The 21,092-nt window shown below is 40.0% G+C and overlaps 1 protein-coding gene across 2 annotated transcripts in view; it reads right to left on the bottom strand.

The window, feature by feature from the left end:
• The window catches only part of CCDC191 (coiled-coil domain containing 191), a 74,170-nt gene that overhangs the window by 31,164 nt on the left and 21,914 nt on the right, over nt 1-21,092 (bottom strand). For both annotated transcript variants that reach the window (XM_006773595.2, XM_015570392.1), the window contains 3 exons: nt 19,341-19,494; nt 8,293-8,483; nt 1,486-1,780 (listed from right to left, as the gene is read on the bottom strand). In XM_006773595.2, coding sequence (XP_006773658.1) covers nt 1,486-1,780; nt 8,293-8,483; nt 19,341-19,494 — 640 coding nt within the window. The remainder of the gene's footprint in view (nt 1-1,485; nt 1,781-8,292; nt 8,484-19,340; nt 19,495-21,092) is intronic.

Here is a 21,092-nt window from a genome sequence, read left to right as displayed (position 1 = left end):
CTAATAAAAGGGCAATATGCTAATTAGACTGGATAAACCAGACATCTTCCGGACATCCTTCTGGACAAAGCCACGGTGGTAGGGGCTAAGACAGAGGCAGTTAGGGGCTATCAGGCCAGCAGGGGAGAGTGGTTAGGGGCGATCAGGCAGGCAGGCAGAGGCTGTTAGTGGCTATCAGGCAGGCAGGCAAAGGTGGCTAGGGGTGATCAGGCATGTAGGCAGAATGGTTAAGGGTGATCAGGCAGGCAGGCAGGTGAGTGGTTAGGAGCCAGCGATCCTGGATTGCAAGAGGGATGTTCTAAGGATCCAGGATTGGAGAGGGTGCAGGCTGGGCTGAGGGACTCCTCCCCTGCCTCCCCGCTGTGCAGGAATTTCATGCACCAGGCCTCTAGTCCTATCTAATAAAAGACAAAAAGGATAATTAACAGTACCTCCGCTACGCTTCCCATTGGCTAATCAGGGAAATATGCAAATTAACCACCAACAAAGATGGCGGTTAATTTGCATACACAGGCTCCAAGCGGTGGAGTGAAGCCAAACAGCCCCGAAGCCGGGAGCAGTGAGGCCTCACCGCCCCTGGATCAGCGGAGCCGCGAGGCCTCCCGGCACTGAGATCAGAGGAGCCACGAGGCCTCCCAGCACCAGGATCAGCGGAGCCGCGAGGCCTCCCAGCACTGGGATCAGCGGAGCCATGAGGCCTCCCTGCCCCTGGAGCAACATGACGGGGGTGGCGCCGCAACCCCCAGATCAGCCCTGCTCTGTGCGTGACAGGAGGCGGTGCCCCAGCCCCCCCCATCGGTCCTGCTCTGTTCCTGACAGGGGGCAGCGTCCCAACCCCCAGATCCACCAGCTCTGTGTGTGACAGGAGGTGGCGCCCCAAATCCCCTACCCCCCATTGGCCCTGCTCTGTGCATGACAGGGGGCAGTGCCCCAACCCCCTGATCAGCCGGCTCTGTGTGTGACAGGAGGTGGCGCCACAACCCCCACTCCCCATCAGCCCTGCCCTGAGCGTGACAGGGGGCGGCAGCGCTGCAACCTCCTGATCCGCCCTGCTCTGTGCATGACAGGGGGTGGCGCCCCAACTCCCCAATCGGCCCTGCTCTGAGCCCGACCAGGGGCTGTGGGGCAGGCACTTAGGGATTGGGCCTGCCCTCTGCCACCCGGAAGCAGGCCTAAGCCAGCAGGTCATTATCCCCCGAGGGGTCCCAGACTGTGAGAGGGCACAAGTGGGGCTGAGGGACACCCCCCTGCCAGTGCACAAATTTTTGTGCACCAGGCCTCTAGTGTGATTATAAAAAGAGGACACAGTTCAAAAAAATGAACACTGATTGAAAGTTAACCTTTGTGCATTACAGCAGCTCATCTTTTAGATAGCCTAGGCAAGGCAACCTGACAATGGCTAACATAGCCCAAGCTACCCAAGTGCAAAGATCAAATGCAACTGATTAATAAGCAGGAAGACTAAGCAAAAGAAAAGCAAAGTACCTCTCCTGTAGGTGGCTCCACCGTGGCTGTTGCCTTCTTGAGCAGACTGGTGCCTACTGACCCAGCTGCACTGAGTTTTCCTAGTGATGCTGCCTTCAACAGCTCACCCATTTTCTTCCTTGTTTCCTCCTTTGTTAGAGCCAGCTCTTTCTTTAGGATCTCTGCACGATGCCAATGCTGCCATTCTGTAAAGTGGTGGCGGAGAACTTGCTTTTGGTGATGCCAATGCTGCCATTCTGTAAAGTGGTGCTGGAGAACGTGCTTCCTGTTATACTCAGCGGCCAGTTGTTGTTTTCTAAGCAACAAAGCACTTCCATTAAAAAGGATAAGCCATTTACAGCTTGTTACTTGGTGATATAAATGAAACACAAGTCCAGAGGAGTCCCAGAAATGCTCCACTTAGCTCCACCTTATCCTTCCATTTCAGCTAAAAGGAACTGGTTTATAAAATTCCCTGGTGTAAAGGGTCTGCTCATGGCAGGCATTGGCACTTCAAGACATTACCTCAGAAGAAAGAGTGACTATTCTGTTCTATCATGTCACAAAGACACATTACATTTTTTGATTACCATAAAATAGCTTCTGAGAGCTTTTGGAGGGGAAGGAGCAAAAATAATAGGTATATAAGTAAGTACTTTTTAAAAGATGAGGGAGATATCCAGCTATTTAGGAAACCTAAGGAAGACAGAAATTTGGGAGGAAGGGAAAGGAACAAAACTTTAGTGAATTGTCAACAATTAAGTATAAGACTTATAAGTGTCAACATGAAACTAAGAAGGTAGATCTGGGAAGGGAGGACTTACTTGGCCAGGGAATGATGATCTGAAAAGGACTCACAGACCCTTTAACTAAATGATTGAAGGACCGCCCTGTGAAGATAATTGCTAAAGACTAGACACGTGTGAAAGGCAAAGACAGGCACTGCTCTCATGGAGCTCCCTCCCAGGCTAGTAGGGATTCAGGTTCATTCTCTTCCTACCGAAGAGCTCCTGGAAACGTCATGAACATTAGGGGAACTGACTGAGTGGAGGTAGGAAGTACCAGCTACATGCCCTCCCCAAAGGGACTCTCCATTAGGAGACACCTTGGAGCGGCCATTGAGAATGCAAGCCTGGGTTTTCTGAGCTCCATCTCTAAGTGGATGCTTACTGTCCCCGAAGAAGTGAGGTATAGAGCTTGGAACTTAGTCGCATCAGGGATCAGCTTTGAAGTTTAAAACCTAATATTGGATAGCTACCTACTTGATTTTATCTTGTAAAGGGGAATCAAATAAGTTCTCTATAACACTGTATGCATATCCATTTCTGTTAAATAAACATAATGTTTAACTCTCCTCATGGACTTTCTGGGGTCATAACAAAAAAATCATAAAGTTCTTAAGTCAACGTGTCAGGAGAACCTTTCTACGGTTCTTAAATATTTAAGTGACTTTGAAATCTTTTTGACCAACACCTACAGTAAGAAAAAAACGTTACACTGTGATTCAATATGCAAGTTTATGTGTGCATGTATGAGACAAAACTATATATAACTGAAACAAGTTTCACCAAACAATATTTACCGTGTTATCAGAGATGCACTCAGATATTTCTGTTCTAATATGTTCTATTTCTTTTAAAGAGACATAGCTCATCTTGAGCTTGATTTCAGGACCCACTAAAGAGTTAAGGCCCTTAGTTTGAAAAAGACTACTTTAGAGTCACAGACTTTAGCCTATGTCAGAGGAGTTGAATGAAACAACAAATTAATGAGAGTAAAGTTGATCGAAATGATGCAGTGCAGGATAAACACTAATAGCAACTCTGCAAAGAGCATTTTTTATTATATTTAATTGCTTCTTTCTAATGAATTAAATAATTGAATTGTTATTCAATAAATACTTAGTGATTGATAGATTTTATAATGAAAGTACAATATAGGTGGTAATAAGTATTTGTATTTTATTATACTCTGATGGAAATAAAGTATCTAATATGAGATGAAATAAGCTTGAAATAAAAAGTTTAGAGGACACAAGAATAATAAATAAGATAGCAACACAGGTAAGAACAAAGCTCCAACCTGGCCCATGAGACACAGTGGTGAAGCATTGACCTATGAACCAGGAGGTCATGGTTCAATTCCGGGTCAGGGCACATGCTGGGGTTGCTGGCTCAATCCCCAGTAGGGGGCGTGCAGGAGGCAGCTGATCATGATTCTCTCTCCTCATTGATGTTTCTATCTCTTTCTCCCTCTCCCTTTCTCTCTGAAATCAATAAAAATATATTTAAAAAAACACACACAAAGAAAAACAAAGCTCCAAAAACCCTACAGAACTTTACATAATTAAGTGAAAATCATCAAATTTCACAGGAGAATGTACATTGCTCTGATTAATGTGAAATTTGATTTACAACAATCTGCTCAGAAAGGAGGAGTGTGAAATTTACCTGAAGTGTTAATTTCATGTTTTTACAGCATAAACAAGCCAAAACAAAACTGAGATTTTGACTGTCAGGGAAAAGATTATTTGGACACTATCAAAAGGCAAAAAGAAGAACATATTTGAAGTATAACAAAAACTCAAACAATAAGAAAATAGGTGCCAAAAATGCATGTTTACTATAGGGCTTAGAGCCTACTCTATAATGGTTTTGCAGGTGGTGTGAAGATCTATTTAAGATATCTGTGTTTGTGGGTCGATGTGGAAGCCAGGGGTCCAGAGTCAAGGCTGGGTCTACTCCTGTGCCCTTGCAGTTCACTTCAGCAGTGACAATATTCCAGACAAGCCAATTTCTATACTTTTAAAAAGATGACACAGAAAACAAATATTTCTGAAAGTGAAAAATCACTTAAAAGCTCAATCAGATGTGATTTACTTAGGAATGTTAAGCTAAAGAAATCGTATCAGACACAGGCTACAGATAATCACTGAATGAAAGACAGAGTTCCCCTATGGAAAACATCCTGTCCCAGTATGCTGCCAAGATGAAATCAGGGAATTTGTGGCAAGATCATATAAACTGAGCATCACAATTATATAACTGCATGCAGATAAAGGCCACCTCTAAAGACCTAAGAATATAAAATATAAAAGGTTTAAAGAGGAATTTAAATCTGAACCATGATGCTTAGAACCAACAACTCAAATGATACCTAGTGGTTGGTGCATATTATAGAACCAGGAAGTCAGAACACTAACAGAACACTGGGCAAGTGACTGAAAGTTTCTAAGCTTCAGATTCCTCCTCTAAGTAATGTCACCCTTAAAAAAAAGTCTATGCTGCCTATCCTATGTAGAACAAATTCTCATGTAAGGTAATAACACTATCTTAGGACATTTCTAGGTATTGAAGGAATGTCTTGAATTTTAAAAAAGAATGAGCTCATGAACACAGACACCGGTGTAGTGATTCTGGGGCAGGAGGTAGGTGGAGGTGGAGGAAGATATAGGGGAGATAAATGGTGATGAGAAAAATATAAACAAAATAAAGAAAAAGAAGGAGCCCTAACCGCCTTGGCTCAGTGGATGGAGCATCAGCCTGTGGACTCAAGGGTCCCAGGTTTGATTCTTGGTTGCGGGCACATCCCCAGTAGGGAGTGTGCAGGAAGCAGCTGATCGATGTTTCTCTCTCATTGATGTTTCTAACTCTCTATCCCTCTCCCTTCCTCTCTGTAAAAAAAAAATCAATAAAATATATTTAAAAAAAGAAAAGAAAAAGAAGGAAGTGAGAAATGACAAATCAGTAACCACATACTAGTGATCTGCTTGTGTGCCGAGATCTGATGCAGAACATAAAAACAGCAGTGCCACTAACAGCTGCATTTGGGATGAGCAGCTTCAGCAGTAATAGGAATGGAAAAAGCTAATGTTTTCAATAATGCACCAGGTAGCCCCCAGGGAAAACGTGGAAGACAATACAGTTCTGTTATAGAGCTTTAACATGAGCCAGACAGTGCAAGTCTGTCCTCCTGCCTCTCTGACAGACATATCAGGACGTTTATCAGCTTCAGATGCCATTCAGTTTCTGGATACCCAGGAGTGCATGGAGGGAAGGGCAATATAACATGCTAACAGAGGTACTCCACAAATGATTGCCCAAAAGAATGCTGAAAGTGGGGACTACCCGACACCCTCGATCCCACTGACATTTCTTGGGTTCTGCTTGCAGCAGCTACCTTTGAGTTTTTTACTCCACCTTTAATATCCCAACCTTCTTTGAGCAAAATCACCCACCTAAATATCCTAAACCAATTTCTAGAACAAAAAACAAGATGCACAGAGCCAGGGATTTTTAGGAAAGCAGCACAAAGTACCGTTTGTGTCTAATAGATCCTTTCTTCTCACATATTTCAGCATGACTTGTCATTTGTTAATTACTTCTCTTATTTTTCATCTGCAACCACCTTAAGTGAATTACGGTATAGTTGAAAAAAACATGGTTGTCGTAGGGAAGCGTCACCTGGAAGCTTCTTAACATGGAGCTGTGTGGTATAGAAAAAAGCATCTGACTCTGAATCAAAAAGACCAGGATCTAGTCCTGGAGAAGCTACTCTTAACTTCATGACCTTGAAAGAATTATTTACCCTCTCTGGGCCTTACTTTTACCATCTGTAAAATGAGGGGCTGGATTAGACAAGTGTTCAGGTGCCTTCCTGCTCTACGATATTTTTGCTCTAAAGTTTTGTAGTAAAAAATTATTATAAGTTAAATATTTTCTCTCTTCCATTTTTTTTTAAAAAGGTAGTATCTTATGAATGTGTTTAATGGAATGTTTGTGTATGTGTGTCTATGCAAGTGTGTGAGTATGAGTAGGTGTGTAATGGCTTTTTAACATATAGAATTAAAACAAAAAAGTAGTACCCATTCCGAACATTTAAAAAGAGACACCTGAAAATAATTCACAGATATGAGACAAAAAGTTCTGAGATCTTAATAAAAATTGGCACATTATGAGATCTTAATAAAAATTGGCACATTATAAACTGTTTATATTTAAACAGTTTAATTGCAATGGACTCTCAAGTTCTTTAGATTTTTTTTCTACAGGTGTCTTCTGGCATGTAAACTTCACAAGCCACTTTTAACTTTAACGTCTCAGTTTCTACTCCTTTATGCCCTTACTCATGTTGCTTCCCTTTTATAACACCCCCAGTTTCCCTTCTTTATCCAACAAATCCATTTCCAGCTATTCCTATTTCAGACTTAATCCCTTATATCAATCACTAGGTCCTGAGAATTTAGAAATGAATTATGAAAGAGTTCTCTATGTTGACTTTTTTTAATGAAAATTTTCTATAGCATACTGTAGAAAGTAAAATTGATTAGCCCCCCCCCCTTGCTTAAAAACCTTCAAGAATTTACCTCTATTTACAAAAAATATATATTTAAACTCCTTGTCCTGGCATTCAAGGCCTTTTGCAAGTTGATGAACTTTACAACCACATGCTTGATGATCGCCAGCCAATATGAATGGCTACACTCCATGCCATCACCTTGTCTCCCCATTTCCATTTAGGAGCATCCTACTTACAGTGCAGAGGCCAGCTCATGACCCATCTTCTTGATAAAACCTTTCCTGGCACTCTGTAGTACAGAGTCTCCTTAGTTACAGCGACACTTCCCTCTGCTAAGGTCTTATCAGAGGGGATGCTTTACACAGTTTATAATGCTATTCAACAGCTCTACTGTTTCTAGATCTTGTTTTCCCCACAAAATAGTGAGTTCTTTGAGGACAAGGAGCCATGCATCAGTCTCCTTCAGATCCTTCCCAGGGCCTAATGTTGTCATATGGTTGTACAACTCCAGGGGGTGTCATTCCTTCTGCATAACAATGCCCAATGCTTTCATATATCATCCCTTTAGTTTTTCACCCTGAATGAATAACAGGGTTGTTGGTAGAGAAGTGAGCAAATATAAAAATATGAACTGCCCTCTCCCAAATCAACAAATTGTTCCTTCTACATATATGATTTTGGTTCAAGAATGGAAAGTTAAACTTGGAAATGAAAAGAACAGAATGTATTTAAGATGATGGAGCAAAGAAAGTTTTACTTGAAGACAAATTTTGTCATTCACAAGAATAAGGGGAAGTTGATTAAAAAAGGTGTCAAAACCTCTATACAAGATGAAGAACAATAGATGGGGGAATGGGAGGAATCATTTTTGGCAGGTCTGTCCTCCCAGATGGAGGTTCTCTGTGTCCCTAATTAATATTCTATGTGCAGATAGTGATTTCTACCAATGTGAATTACTGGTATATAAACCAAGCTCTGTCTTCTGAATTGTAAAACAGTCCAAGTGAAATGTTGCTACATCTGAGGACAAGGGAAAAAGCATGATACCTGCTTCCTTTAAAAAAGGAAAGCATGCACATTAATATATTTTTATTAAGTAACTAGAGGCCTGGTGCATGAAATTCATGCATGGGGGGGTGTCCCTCAGGCTGGCCTGCACCCTCACAATCCAGGACCACTGGCTCCTAACCGCTCACCTGCCTGCCTGCCTGATCACCCCTAACCGTACTCTCCTCGGCCCCCACCACCATGGCTTCGTCCAGAAAGACATCCTGAATGATGTCCGGAAGGTCGTTTGCCTGTCCGGTATAATTAGCATATTACACTTTTATTATTATAGATTTTTCTGCTTATACTTTTCAGTTAGATTTTTCTAGTATGGGATGCAACAGAAAACAATTGTTAGCACATTTTATAAGCAGGTGAGATGATTCCAGTGAACAGAGTTTGAGAATTCATTTCTGGATTCATCAAGAGGAAAGTTGTCCTAGATAAATGCACTAGAAGGGCTTTCATGGTAAATAATGGTACCTGTTTTCTTCCCTGAGCTCACGCTCCATGGCTTGTGTCTCCCGCTCCAGCCTCCGAGATCTCGTGTAGTCTCTCCAGGCCTTCAGGACCTTCAGTTGAAACTTCCAGTCGGAGAGAGTCCCAGCTTTCCCCAGCTTAATCCTGTGGTCAAGAATCAGCTTGTGCCAGGCAGAGAAATAGCGCTTTTGACACTACAATTGGAAACATTTGTAAAATCACCACTGATCAGCACTAGTGTTTCTAAAATAGAGCCCTCTCCTCAGATTTCTGCCTCACACTTTTTCTAACAAAATTAGCAACTGTTGTGTTAACAGAAGGGGAACAGAGCAGACACAATTACTTTATGGCTAATAATGACAAGAAATATTCAAGTCATGCAACAGGCACTCTCAGTCTCATGACTTAAACTAAAACTTCATCCTCCTTGTAAGGCACCAGTTCTATGGGGAGCTGGAGTAACAGTCACATTTAAGGTCTAAGACAAAGGGTTTGTTTGAGAGGCTTGAAAGACCTGCTTACAACAGGATCTCCTGTGCCAGGCTCTCTTGGAATTTACAATACCAACCATTTAATTCATCCCTGTTACTAATTCTGCTGATGTCCTGCATGAATGAACATGGGAGGTCTCATAAGGATGGAGTGGGTTCTCTGGTCCCTGGGAACAAGACAACTAAAAACAGTAGCTTGAGCTGGGTGACCCCTAACTATGTTAGGGCCTTGGTGGAGCAGGCCTAGAGAGACTAGACACTCAGGCTGCCTGCAATCTCCCACTGTATGCATGTGACAATAATCAGACAAGGTCTGCTGACCCTAAGGATGCCCTAGAGAAGTGCTAATGGCCCTTGTCTAAGAAAATTCTCTGAGATCTAGTCCTTGTCTATATCTTCTACTTTCACAGCAAACTTTATGTTCCTGGTACATCAAATTACTTTCATCTCTTGGCCTTACACTAACCATACTGTTTCACACTTTTCTATCTATGGTCATCCTAATTTCTCCCTCCCCTTCTCTCCTCTCCCTACCTGAGTACTTCAGGAGTCACCTCCCGTAGGGAGCCCTCCTATTACCCACCAGTCTCCCCAAATGTCAGTGCCCTTCCAGAGCAATCTATGCTTTCTTCAGTCAAGACACTCAACACAGTGCATTACAATCACCTGATCACTGGTTTGCACTAGACTGGGAGCCTCTGGAAGGAAAGACCCCGGCTCCATAAATGGGAATGGCAAGTCTGGGAGCGTTACCAAGTATGGGGAGCACTAAATGGAAAGCAACCTCATAGGAGGTGCCTCTGTGGGAGGTCTGAGGGATGCCTGATGTCCAGCAGCAAGAACTTGGTAGCCCTCCCAGGGTCAACCCGATTTACTGCTTCTTTCTTTATAAAAATACTAATCTTTCACTATTTCAACATTTAGTAAGCACACCACTGTGTTTGAATTTGGAAATTGGAAACTCTGAACAAAGTTGCTTAAGATAGAGATTTTGAGGTGTCATAGGGAGAGAGAATAAATTAAAAGATCGATAACATAGGGAGTAGCCACTTGGCCAGAAATATTTTCTACATAGAAAACCAGTCATATTCCCATTTAGACAAAATACAAAATCTTTATTTCCCATCAGGAGAACCAGGGAAAACTTTAATAAACCCTTGTTCCCCTTCTATTATGACAAATGAGGGCACATTTTCTGAACCTTTATCTCAGATTCGGTAGAAGGAGGGAGAGAAGGTGGAAGAAGAGAGAAACAGCAGAAGAGAGATTTGCTGAATATAAAACATCCTTAAGTCATAACAAGGAAGAAAAACAGCTGCCAGGTGGAGGAGTTATGCTTTTTGCATTACATCTGTTTATCCCACAAAATACATCATGAAAAAATGTTCCCTTGTGTGCCATAGTCAAAAGAAAATATCCTTTACTTATGAGATTCATTTAAGAGATTCCTCTTGAATGACTATTGTTATCTCCTAGAATATGTCTAATGATGAAATAGCACAAACATAATCCACTTTGACAATAATACTATTTACTAATAGTTTCCTTCTTAGATTTCTACATACCTTTTCTCTCTAAGTTCAAAGTACCCTACATGTCCTATTTTATTAATTCGTAGACCATCACTACAAAATGGAGACTGCAGATATCATTATACTTTACCTTACCAAGCTGAACTTCAAATAGAGAAGGGCTAATGACTAAATTCACAAAGTAAAGAGTTAGTGGTACACCTATGGCTAACATGGAAACACTCTGGCATCCTTGACCACCTTACTCTCTTAGACAAAAAGTCTCTCCTCACAAGGAAGGCATGTTCCTTGCTTTTTTTTTTCCCCTTCTTAATGCTGAAAGAGAAAGAACTTGATATATAACTTACTAGGGTTAGAAAAGCACTGCTAGAACGTCTAAATTTAAAATATATATATATTTTATTGATTTTTTTATAGAGAGGAAGGGAGAGAGATAGAGGGTTAGAAACATTGCCCACAACCAAGGTACATGCCCTTGACCAGAACCAACCCGGGACCCTTGAGTCCGCAGGCCAGCGCTCTATGCACTGAGCCAAACCGGTTAGGGCTAGAACATATCTGAATTTAAAAGAATGAATTCCACAGTCAATCTATTTCTTTTAAAATACTTAAGTGTAGATTTAGATAGCAAAATGATCAGTTTTAAAGGTCTATAATTCCGTTTCACTAAACAGAAGTTAATAGCAGGAAAGTGACAGACTTCTTTTTTGTCCTGAGGGCTAATGTTGTCCCTCCCTTTCTTATTGAGTAACATTGGTTAATAAGATTGTATAGGTTTGAAGTGTACAATTCAATGATACAACATCCGTATATTGCACTGGGTGCCTACCAACCAAAGTCAAATCACCATATATTTGAACCCCTTTATTCTTTACTACCCCCCACCCATGTACTTCTCCTCTGGTAACAACCATACTGTTATCTGCGTCTATGAGTTTTTGTTTATTTTGTTTGTTCATTTGTTGCTTTCAGTTTTATATTCCACATATGAGTGAAATCATATGGTTCCTAACTTTTTCTGTCTAACTTAATTCACTTTGCCTGATATTCTCAAGACCCATCCATGTTGTGTCAAATGGCAGCTTTCTTAACATCAGGTTGCTATTGTTTTTTTTATTGATTTCAGAGAGGAAGGGAGAGGGAGAGAGAGATAGAAACATCAAAGAGGAGAGAGAATTGTTGATTGGCTGCACGCCCCCTACTGGGGATTGAGCCCACAGCCCGGGCATATGCCCGGACTGGGAATCGAACTGTGACTTCCTGGTTCATAGGATGCTCAACCACTGAGCAACACCAGCCGGGCAGCTTGCTATTAGTTTTTAACCTGCCTACTAAAAAATGCAATCCCATTAAAATTTTAGTAAAAAAATAAAAGTATGAATGAAGAATAGCTAATTGGTTATTCTTGACTTACAGCAAACATTATTCAGGCAAACAGGAGCCCCACAAATTGCTTAAAGGAAAACATTTGGGAAAGGAAAATACTCTTTGTCTCCTCTGGGAGATGCAAGCACTCTGATTCAGAAGGGATGAGAAGCGGCACGCATCCATAGTCATGATCTACATCCTTTCTATTATAAGTTCCTGCTCTCCCAGGTCAGTTTCTCCTCTTTGGTTCTACACTCTAGAACTTTAATAGTGTTTTCTGTCTTAGCTCTTTGAAACAGAACTAGTATTTAAAACCACAATTGTGTTGGAAGAGATATATACTTTGTTGAAGACAGAACTTAATGTTTTAACTAGCTGGACAACCAGTCTGACCTCTCTCCATTCTTACTAGCTTCAGTTTTCTCTGCACCATGTTTTTATTTCTGACAGATTTTCAAATACAGGGATGGGCAAAAGCAGGTTAATAATAATAATAATAAATAATATAACAATTAACAAATAAATAATAATGCAAGAATAAACTCCATGTTTCATATACTTACAACTTTAAAACTACTTTTGCCTACCCCTGCATAGTAATGCATTCTTTTACTAACTTCCACATCTCTTTACATAGTTGTGGTGATAAATAAGGCTTCATACAGGTCAATAAAATACTGGAAATCACTGTGGGAAAGACTGTTCCCAAGTACATATCTATAATAATTTCGAAAATAAAATACAAAATGAAATTTAGAAGCATTTTAAGTGAAATGCTTTTCTCCTCTCAAAGTCTGCTATAAGACATCATTTAGTCATTAAGGATTCTGCTCAAGAGAAGAAATGATAGTTCGCCCTGCCAAATTTATTACCTGCACTCAAGTTGCCCTCCTTGTGTTGGCAAGAAGGCTCTCCCCTGAAGTGTAATCACACCACTGTCACTGGGAGTGATTGACATTGGGTGGAACAGCAATTTGCTATCTAATCTTCATTGTAATTTTAACCCTGTCACTAGAGATGCTTGTTCTGATTAATGAAGTGGGTAACTCATCAAAATTCCTCAGCTACTTCCCTTGTGTCAGAAAGCTCAGTGATAATTGCATTAGAATTCTCTGCTATGGAAAACTAAACAATGAATTGTAAAGAGGACAAAAATGTCAACAAGTTTACAATTTATTTCTACTTAATGGAACTAACTGCGGTGCAACTAGTGGTCTAGGGGAGTTGGCCAAGACTCGAGTATTAGGAACCAAGCTATCCTCTCTCCTGGGCCCTGACTCCTTGCTGCTCCCAGGCCAAAAAGAACAGACACTCTATTGCTATACAAGGAAGCGATCCACAACTTCTTTTTTCCTTTTGTGGATTACTGTAGCTGGGTGAAAGACGCCACAGACATATGAAGTGTCTGGGGTTGGAGAGAGGAGGATATTGGCAAAATAAATGCCCCAGGAAGGAGCAGCACTGAAAAGTGGTACCTTGCGAAGCACCCTACACCTGATTTTTGTAATTTTCAAAAGAAAACAGAGGAAATCATTGTGTCTCCTACGCTCAGCCATATACATGTGCTCCTATAACTAAACACATTAGGGAAAATACACAGTGCCAAGACTTGACATGCTGTTGAGTTCTACGCAGAAATCTGGAGGCCTAAACTTGACAACCGTTGCTGTGTGAAATGCTACCTTTGTCTGTTGGCTCTCGACAAAAAGCTACATCCTTGTTATATGCTGGAAGATGTGATGCTGATTTTTACATCTGTATTTTTTATTTCCTTTCTTTTTTAAACTTAAAAAATGCTAATTATAAAAATTTAACAAACACATCCGAATATAGAACAGAAGAATTAAACCCTTCACTCAGCTTCAAGAATTATCATCCCATTAACCAATGTCATCCCAGTATATTTAATAAAAATAAAAAAAAGAATTATTAACACTGTGCTAATCTTGTTTCATCTCTCCTCTCCCTACTTTTTTTTTTTTGGAGTATTTAAAAATAAATCCCAGACATCAGACATTATATCATTTCACCCATAAAAGCATCGATATGTATTGCTAACAAAAGGGCATTTTGTAAATTCTTCTTACTTTTGTTAAGAAGTTTCAATCAATAATACTGCTGTAATGAGCTAATTCTGCTTCACTCTAGTAGAATTCAGAGCGCAATTGCTTAGTCTTGCCATACAGTAAATTCGTAGCCAGTAAGGCTCTCTGGGATCTTTTAAAGAAGAATGACCGTAACACAGCTATCACCAGCCATTCAGGTAAGGCTCCTTTCCCCACATGGCCTGGACCATGTTCTTAAGAGGGAAGGAAGACTTACTGCTCCTCATCACCTTCTCTTTCCTTTCCTTTCTTCCCTTTCTAGACCTTCTTCCCCGCCTCTATGAGTCCCCACTCCCTGCCCACTCCCCCCTACACCCAGACACACACACATACACACACACACACACACACACTGCCAAAAGTACAGCTTACCTCAGAATATATTAGACAAATGCTCAATTCACCTCTACAGTATTCCAACAATAAGACAATGATATGATGTCATTTGTTCCTCACCCATATTGGTCTCAAGATCCTTATAAATATATTCACCTGAAATGTCTAGTGTTTAGGGAAAGGGATATTCTACACTGTAAAAATTTAGAGGATGAACTTTATTTGTGCCAAAGGTTCTTTTCTTAAAATTTCAAAGCAAAATTTAATTAGTTTTTTTAAAAGAAAAAAAAATCATATATACATGAATGGAATCTGTGAGATCAAAAAAGGCTTCATGTTTGAAAAACAAAACACTAGTGCAATGTGTAAATTGGCCCTCACTGTCCCTTCTGAGAGAATAAGAAACCTGGGTTATTTGTTGGATGAGGGTAAGGAAGAATATAATAACAAAACAAACAACCTCCTTACCAATCTTAGAATTTTACTTGGAAGTTGTCCAGAGAGTTGGCTATATGTATACCAACATGGTCCTTGGCAATAAACTTAGAGGATAGCTTTACACAACTCCCAATATATTTCTTGTGTGCCTGACATTTCTCTTTTCGGTAGTTTTATTTCCAAAGAGGCTTTTCCTTCATTTCCTTCCCCAAACAGACAACATTGCTGAGAGGATGGTTGCTATGTTTCAGTTCAGAAATTGTTTTGCTTCAGTAGTGTGTAGGCAGTCCTGATAAAACTAAGATCTTTGGGAAGAAATCATGCTATATAAACGAGGTACTTAACTACAGTTCTCACCACCTTGTCAGAAAAAAAAATCCAGGCTTTTTTCCCCATACATACCCATGCTTCCTTGGTTTAGTTTGGGGTAACCTTCTCGAAGGCACAATGCCACAACATAACATTAACAATGACTGTCTAACAGAAAAACCCAACCAAAAAGCAATTTTGGTTCCCCATAGAATAAAGATTTAGGTTAGTGTCAACCCATCTTTCATTGTTCTTTTCAACTTTCACAAGTAGGAAAGATTGTAGACTTTTTATCTTATTAAGAACACATGAAATGTATTTCAGAATAGGGTGCAAAATTAAGAAGGCTGTTTTCCAAATGGTGTAAGAACTTCATAATCCCTTGTGTTGTTTCTGCTAATTAGCAATGACATGTGAATTGCTGAATCTCCCCAAGAGATTTCACTGTAAGATCAAAGAAAAAATAGGATAGGCTAGAAGTAAAAAATTTCTATAAAAAAATCTATAGATTTTTTTCATAAAACAATGAGGCTTAGAAATGAAATGTGTGGGAAAGGTGCATGAATAGTGCTGCACCTGAACTTGTGTTTTAATGAGAGCCTGCTCTGTTTCTCTCAGAAAGTCTCCTATTAAATAACATGCTCCAAATGTGATATTAAGAGATTGTTTGGGGTGTTGCCTGGCCGGTGTGGCTCAGTAGTTGAGTGTCAACTTATGAACTACGGGGTCACGGTTCATTCCTGGTCAAGGTACATACCTGGGTTGTGGGCTCAATCCCCAGAAGGGGGCATTCAGGAGGAAGCTGATCAATGATTCTCTCTCATTATTGATGTTTCTATCTCTCTCTCTCCCTCTCCTTTCCTCTTTCTGAAATCAATTTAAAAAACATATAAAAAAATAAAATCTTAAAAAAAAGGAGTTTGTTTGGGGAGCAAATACAATCCAGAGCCAAAGCACAAAAAGTACAGAAATTAATGGAACCCAAACTAGAGCAACTCTTTAAAACATATTCTTTAAAGTCTTCTTGCAAATACTCTACAGCGGCAGCTGCTGGGTTTGTGCCAGTGACCCATTCTGAGGGTGCTGACAGGAGCTTCCTGTTATTTAGCTGCTCGCTGCAAGGCAGCTAGGCATCTTGCCCCTTTTTATCCTGTGGCCATATTTAGGCTGCTGAGTATCCAAGTTTCATTACCCAAGGGCAGCTCCAGGCTCCTTTGGAATAGGCTAGGAATGTGGGCTGGGACCAAGAGAATGAGCCCAGAGGGCCTGCTAATCCAATGGCATTTACCTGAGGACCATCAGATCTCCAGCCAAGTCAATGTAAAAGCCTGACAAGCATTGTGGTAGGTTTTCCCCATGTCTCAGATACACCCATATGCACTGGGGAAATCTAAATTAGAGGTTCACTAACAATCATCACACTGAAAGGGAAGGAGGACCTAAGTAACTCTGGAAAACAATAATTTGGCTAACAAGGCTAAAAACAAAAATAATGGCATAAATATTATACTCTACTCAGTCAATTTATTTCCATAGTTACATGGGTTAGGTATTCTAAAACTACTTTATAATATACTAAGATTAAATAAGTAAGTAAATATATTTAGATAATAAGCTTCAGGTTATTCACTGTCAGATAAAGAACTTCTAGATAAGCAAGAAGGAAAGGCTATGCTAAAACCTGTGGTGCTGGGTTAGGATTGAAGTTATTTTATTGTATACTAGAGGCCTGGTGCATGAAATTTGTGCACTCGGGGGCGGTCCCTCAGTCCTGACTGCGCCCTCTCGCAGTATGAGAGCCCTTGAGGGATGTCCGACTGACGGCTTAGGCCCTCTCCAGGACATGCTTAGCGCTGCGGCAGAGGTGGGAGAGGCTCCTGCCACTGCCACTGCGCTTGCCAGCTGTGAGCCCAGCTCAGGGCTTCTGGCTGAGTGGCGCTCCCCCTGTGGGAGCACACTGACCACCAGGGGACAGTGCCTGCATTGAGTGTCTACCCCTGGTGGTCAGTGCACATCATAGTGACCGGTCATTCCGCTATTTGGTCAATTTGCATATTAGCCTTTTATTATATAGGATACACAGATAGATACAGAAATAAGTTGCAAATAAGGAAGGGGGAAGGACAGTATGACCCTGTGTGTTGCACTGGACTTGGAGGCACCAGTGTGAACTCATGGATTTTAATATGCATACTGACAGCCACAGAAATAAATAAAATGTGTGTGCACGTGTGGGTTTGTATACATACACATATTTCCCAATTATGTCTGCCGAGAGGGGAGGACCTAGAGACAATGACACTCCAGGAGCAGTGAACATACCTAGTTCCATGATCTTGGTTTCTAAATATTATTCTCCAATAAAAGGAACCAGGTTCGATGTAGAAGTGGTTGATTCCAGGGTTAGGGCAGGGAAAAACAAGATTAGCCTAAAACATCTTGTGGTGATAGACAGAAAGGAAGTACCCCCAAAAGATGGGTTTTGAAAGGGCAAAAGAGTCAACTTGAAACATTTCGTAATGGCCAAAGTTAGAACAATTTGAGTAAGAAAGTAAACAACAAAAATATTAGGTTATAACCCACAGAATAAAATAAATACCCATGAGTCTATATTGATACAGACAAATTATTGAATAAATGAATAAATAAATAACTGGGGAAGAAGAGGTAGTTTTTCCTTCTAGAAGAATTTCAATTAATAAATGGAGAAGAAATGAGGGAAATACAAAATTTTCATTATACAAATATCACATTATATAATTGTTACAGGCAAGATCCACCAATGGATGCTAAAATTAATAGGTGAAAGTTTAGAATAAGCAGGATAGTTGCATAATTTCACCATGTCTCCTCTAAGACATTTATGGGTTACAAAGGGAAAATAGTAACTTTACAGTGGGGAAACCCATCAGACACAATCTTAAGTGATCAAGGTTAACATCAGCAATAATAAGACATATTAATGTTATGTACCCCCAATATGATGTGCTGCGATGGGCAGAACCTCACTTCTTGTAGTATTCTTACCAAAAATGCATAATCTCAATCTAAGCAGAAGAAAACATCAGAAAACCCAAATTGGGAGACATTCTACAATATGCCTGACTAGTACTCTTCAAAAATGTCAAGATCATAAAAGATAAGGAAAGATAGGAACTGGGAGGAGACTATGGACATAACAACTAAAGCAACATGAAATTATGGACTGAGTCCTAGAACAAAAAAACAGGTGACATTCTAATCCTATATAATAAAAGCCTAATATGCTAATTGACCATTTCTTCGACCAGTCACTATGACACACATTGACCTCTAGGGGGCAGATGCTCCGACTGGTAGGTTAGTTTGCTGCTGGGGTCCAGCTGATCGGGACTGGGCGAGATGGGCTGGACACACTCTGGAACCCTCCCAAGGTCCCTCCCCAGCCCCGATAGTGCACTGGTGGGGTCTCTCGGCTATGGCCTGCACCCTCTAGCAATCCGGGACCCTTTGGGAGATGTTGGAGAGCTGGTTTTGGCCCAATCCCTGTAGGCCAGGCCGAGGGATCCCATTGGTGCATGAATCCATGCATCGGGTCTCTAGTAGAAGCTATCTTTAGTTAATGGTATTTAATGGTATCATACCAATGTTAATTTCCTAGTTTTGATCATTATACTATGCTTATGCAAGATATTAATATTGGGGAAAGCTGGGTGAAGGGTATTCAGGAACTCTGTGTACCCGTTTTTGCAGCTATTCTGTATGTCTAAGATTATTTAAAAATAAAAACTGTAATAATAAAGTATAGGTTCAAATCAAGCAGAATCTGTGACAAAGTGGAGATAATTCATTCACAATCTCATGTTTACATACACTGGCTGGTCCTTCTGAAATTGAGTAATCTGTTTTAACAGGGCACTACATTTGTAAAATTCTTGTGTGTCTAAAATTCATACCTAGCACTTTTATCTAAAACATACATTATTATTTCTTCTTGTATAGTGGACTTCCCCAATAAAGTTTAAAAATTAATCTTATTGGGAACACATATCTTATTCATCTCTCACTGGTTGGGTAATATATCATGGCACTATTGCCTTATGTTTCTCACTGGGTACTCATTTGCTTCCTACTTTCTTTCAGAAATCTGACCTGTTACTGCAGGAGGTCACACCCACTCTGTCAGTCTCAGGAAGGACACAGCATCTAAGAGACTTTGCCAATCTTTCTCAAAATGTTAATCCCAATTCTTAACATTTCCTCCTACCACACTTCCCTCTTTATTCCTAAAGCCAAAACTCTGACCAAACTCGTTGTTTTATATCTGAATTCTTATGACTTCTTGACTGTCAGTCTAAAAAGCCACCATCAAATCTGTTTAGCATAAAAAAAAATCGGCTTAGTTGGGCTTAGTGTTACTTTATCCCATCTCTGATGGAGCTTTTGTCATTTATGCTACAGAATGCGGAGTAAAGAAACATTACAATTCCCACCTGGTGATTTTCCTTGTAAGTTTGGATTAAGAACTCTTTCAGTTTCTTCTTTCTTTCTTTTGCCATTTTTTCTTTTTCCAGAAGAGTATGACCATCTTGAAACATGCCTTTTTCTGGATATTTTGGAGAACTTTCTTCTTGCTTTTTCTTCTCTCTATTATAACAATTTAAAAATATACACATGAACAACAGACTTAACAATGAGTAATTACAACAGACCATAGTGGAAGAATATTGAATTTTCCATCAGGAGACAGATTTTTAGATCTGCCTTTAAAGACATATAATAGGGTAGTTTTTTTTTTTTTTTTAGCCTTAGTTTATTCCTTTTTAAAATAAAATACAGGTAAAATGAAATAAAATTGTTATAATGTACTCTGAAAAGTAGACATCTCTATAGACATTTTAGTAAAGTATTTTTATTGAGTTTAATATTGAGTGATATTGTGATCAAAATTTGAGAGTTAACAACTACTAGGTATTCTATAACATAGACATAAATTCTCTCTCTTCTCATAAGGGTGGCACAAAAAAGGAATGAGATTTTTACAATAAAGCATTTACAAGGTTTCTAGGGAGAAAGATAATAAAAGAATCAGGTGTTATTGAGTAAGAACAGAATTTATATTAACCTTGAAAGAGCTAAAAAGAGAAAATACAGAACTTAATAAAAAATAAAGGAAAGGCCTTCAGGCAAGTCACAAGAGTCTGTTAGTAACTTCATTGCTCATCTTTCTGGTCATCCTCTTTCTCGCCCAATTATCGATTCTTTCTCATCTAGGTCATCCCTCTTATATTTATGTAAGCTCAGAGCCACTGCCTTCTTGTTGGAGTATATTAAACTGCATAGGTATGTGAATAAGGTCTATATACTACTAATGTGGTAGTAAACATAACACCAAGTCAGGAATCAGGATTCATGGACTTTGGCCACAAACCAGCTGTGAAAACTCAGGCAAGTCACCTAGCCTTTCTCCACATCACTTTACATTTGTGGGAACTCAAATTGAAACAGGGATGTCCGAGTATTCTGCAGACATTCTCTCACTAATTCTCCTATCTCAGTGGTTGGCAAACTGTGGCTCGTGAGCCACATGTGGCTCTTTGGCCCCTTGAGTGTGGCTCTTCCACAAAATACCACGTGCGGGAGCGCACGTACAGTGCGATTGAAACTTCATGGCCCATGCGCAGAAGTCGGTATTTTGCCGACCACTGTCCTATCTCATACAAGGGAGCACACAGTGTTATATCTTATCTCATACAAGGGAGCACACAGTGTTATATCTTATCACTTGGTTAAGGTGGCTTCTCCAGCACAAAGTTGCTATTTTTCCCTTTGTAATTAATAAATCTCTTAAGGGAAGCTCCTTTGAAACTATGCAATGAAGCAGATTTAGGTTAGCTTACAAATAAGTTAAAAAACCCTACCAACAATACAATTTAACTGAATTTTTCCAAACTTACCAATGCTACAACGACATTGTATTAGGTGGTTTTAGGCAGATCATGGTGGGCATTTAAAGAAATACAGTTCTAATGCCATGGATCTGATTTTTAAAAATAAGTATCTGTTGTGAAAGTATTATCTGCTCATTGTGAAAAAGTGGAGAGGTACACAAGCCATCTATATTCCTCCCAGAAAAAACACACTAACATGTCAGTGCTATTTCATTGCAGAATTGTTGTTTATTAATTCCTCCACTATTTATTAATGACTGCTATCATAAATAATATTACTTTAATTATCTTTGC

Source organism: Myotis davidii, unplaced genomic scaffold, assembly GCF_000327345.1.
Source record: "Myotis davidii unplaced genomic scaffold, ASM32734v1 scaffold201, whole genome shotgun sequence".
NCBI lineage: Eukaryota > Metazoa > Chordata > Mammalia > Chiroptera > Vespertilionidae > Myotis > Myotis davidii.
The sequence above is the reverse complement of the archived record's forward strand: the minus strand, read 5'-3'. Positions and strand labels throughout refer to the sequence as shown.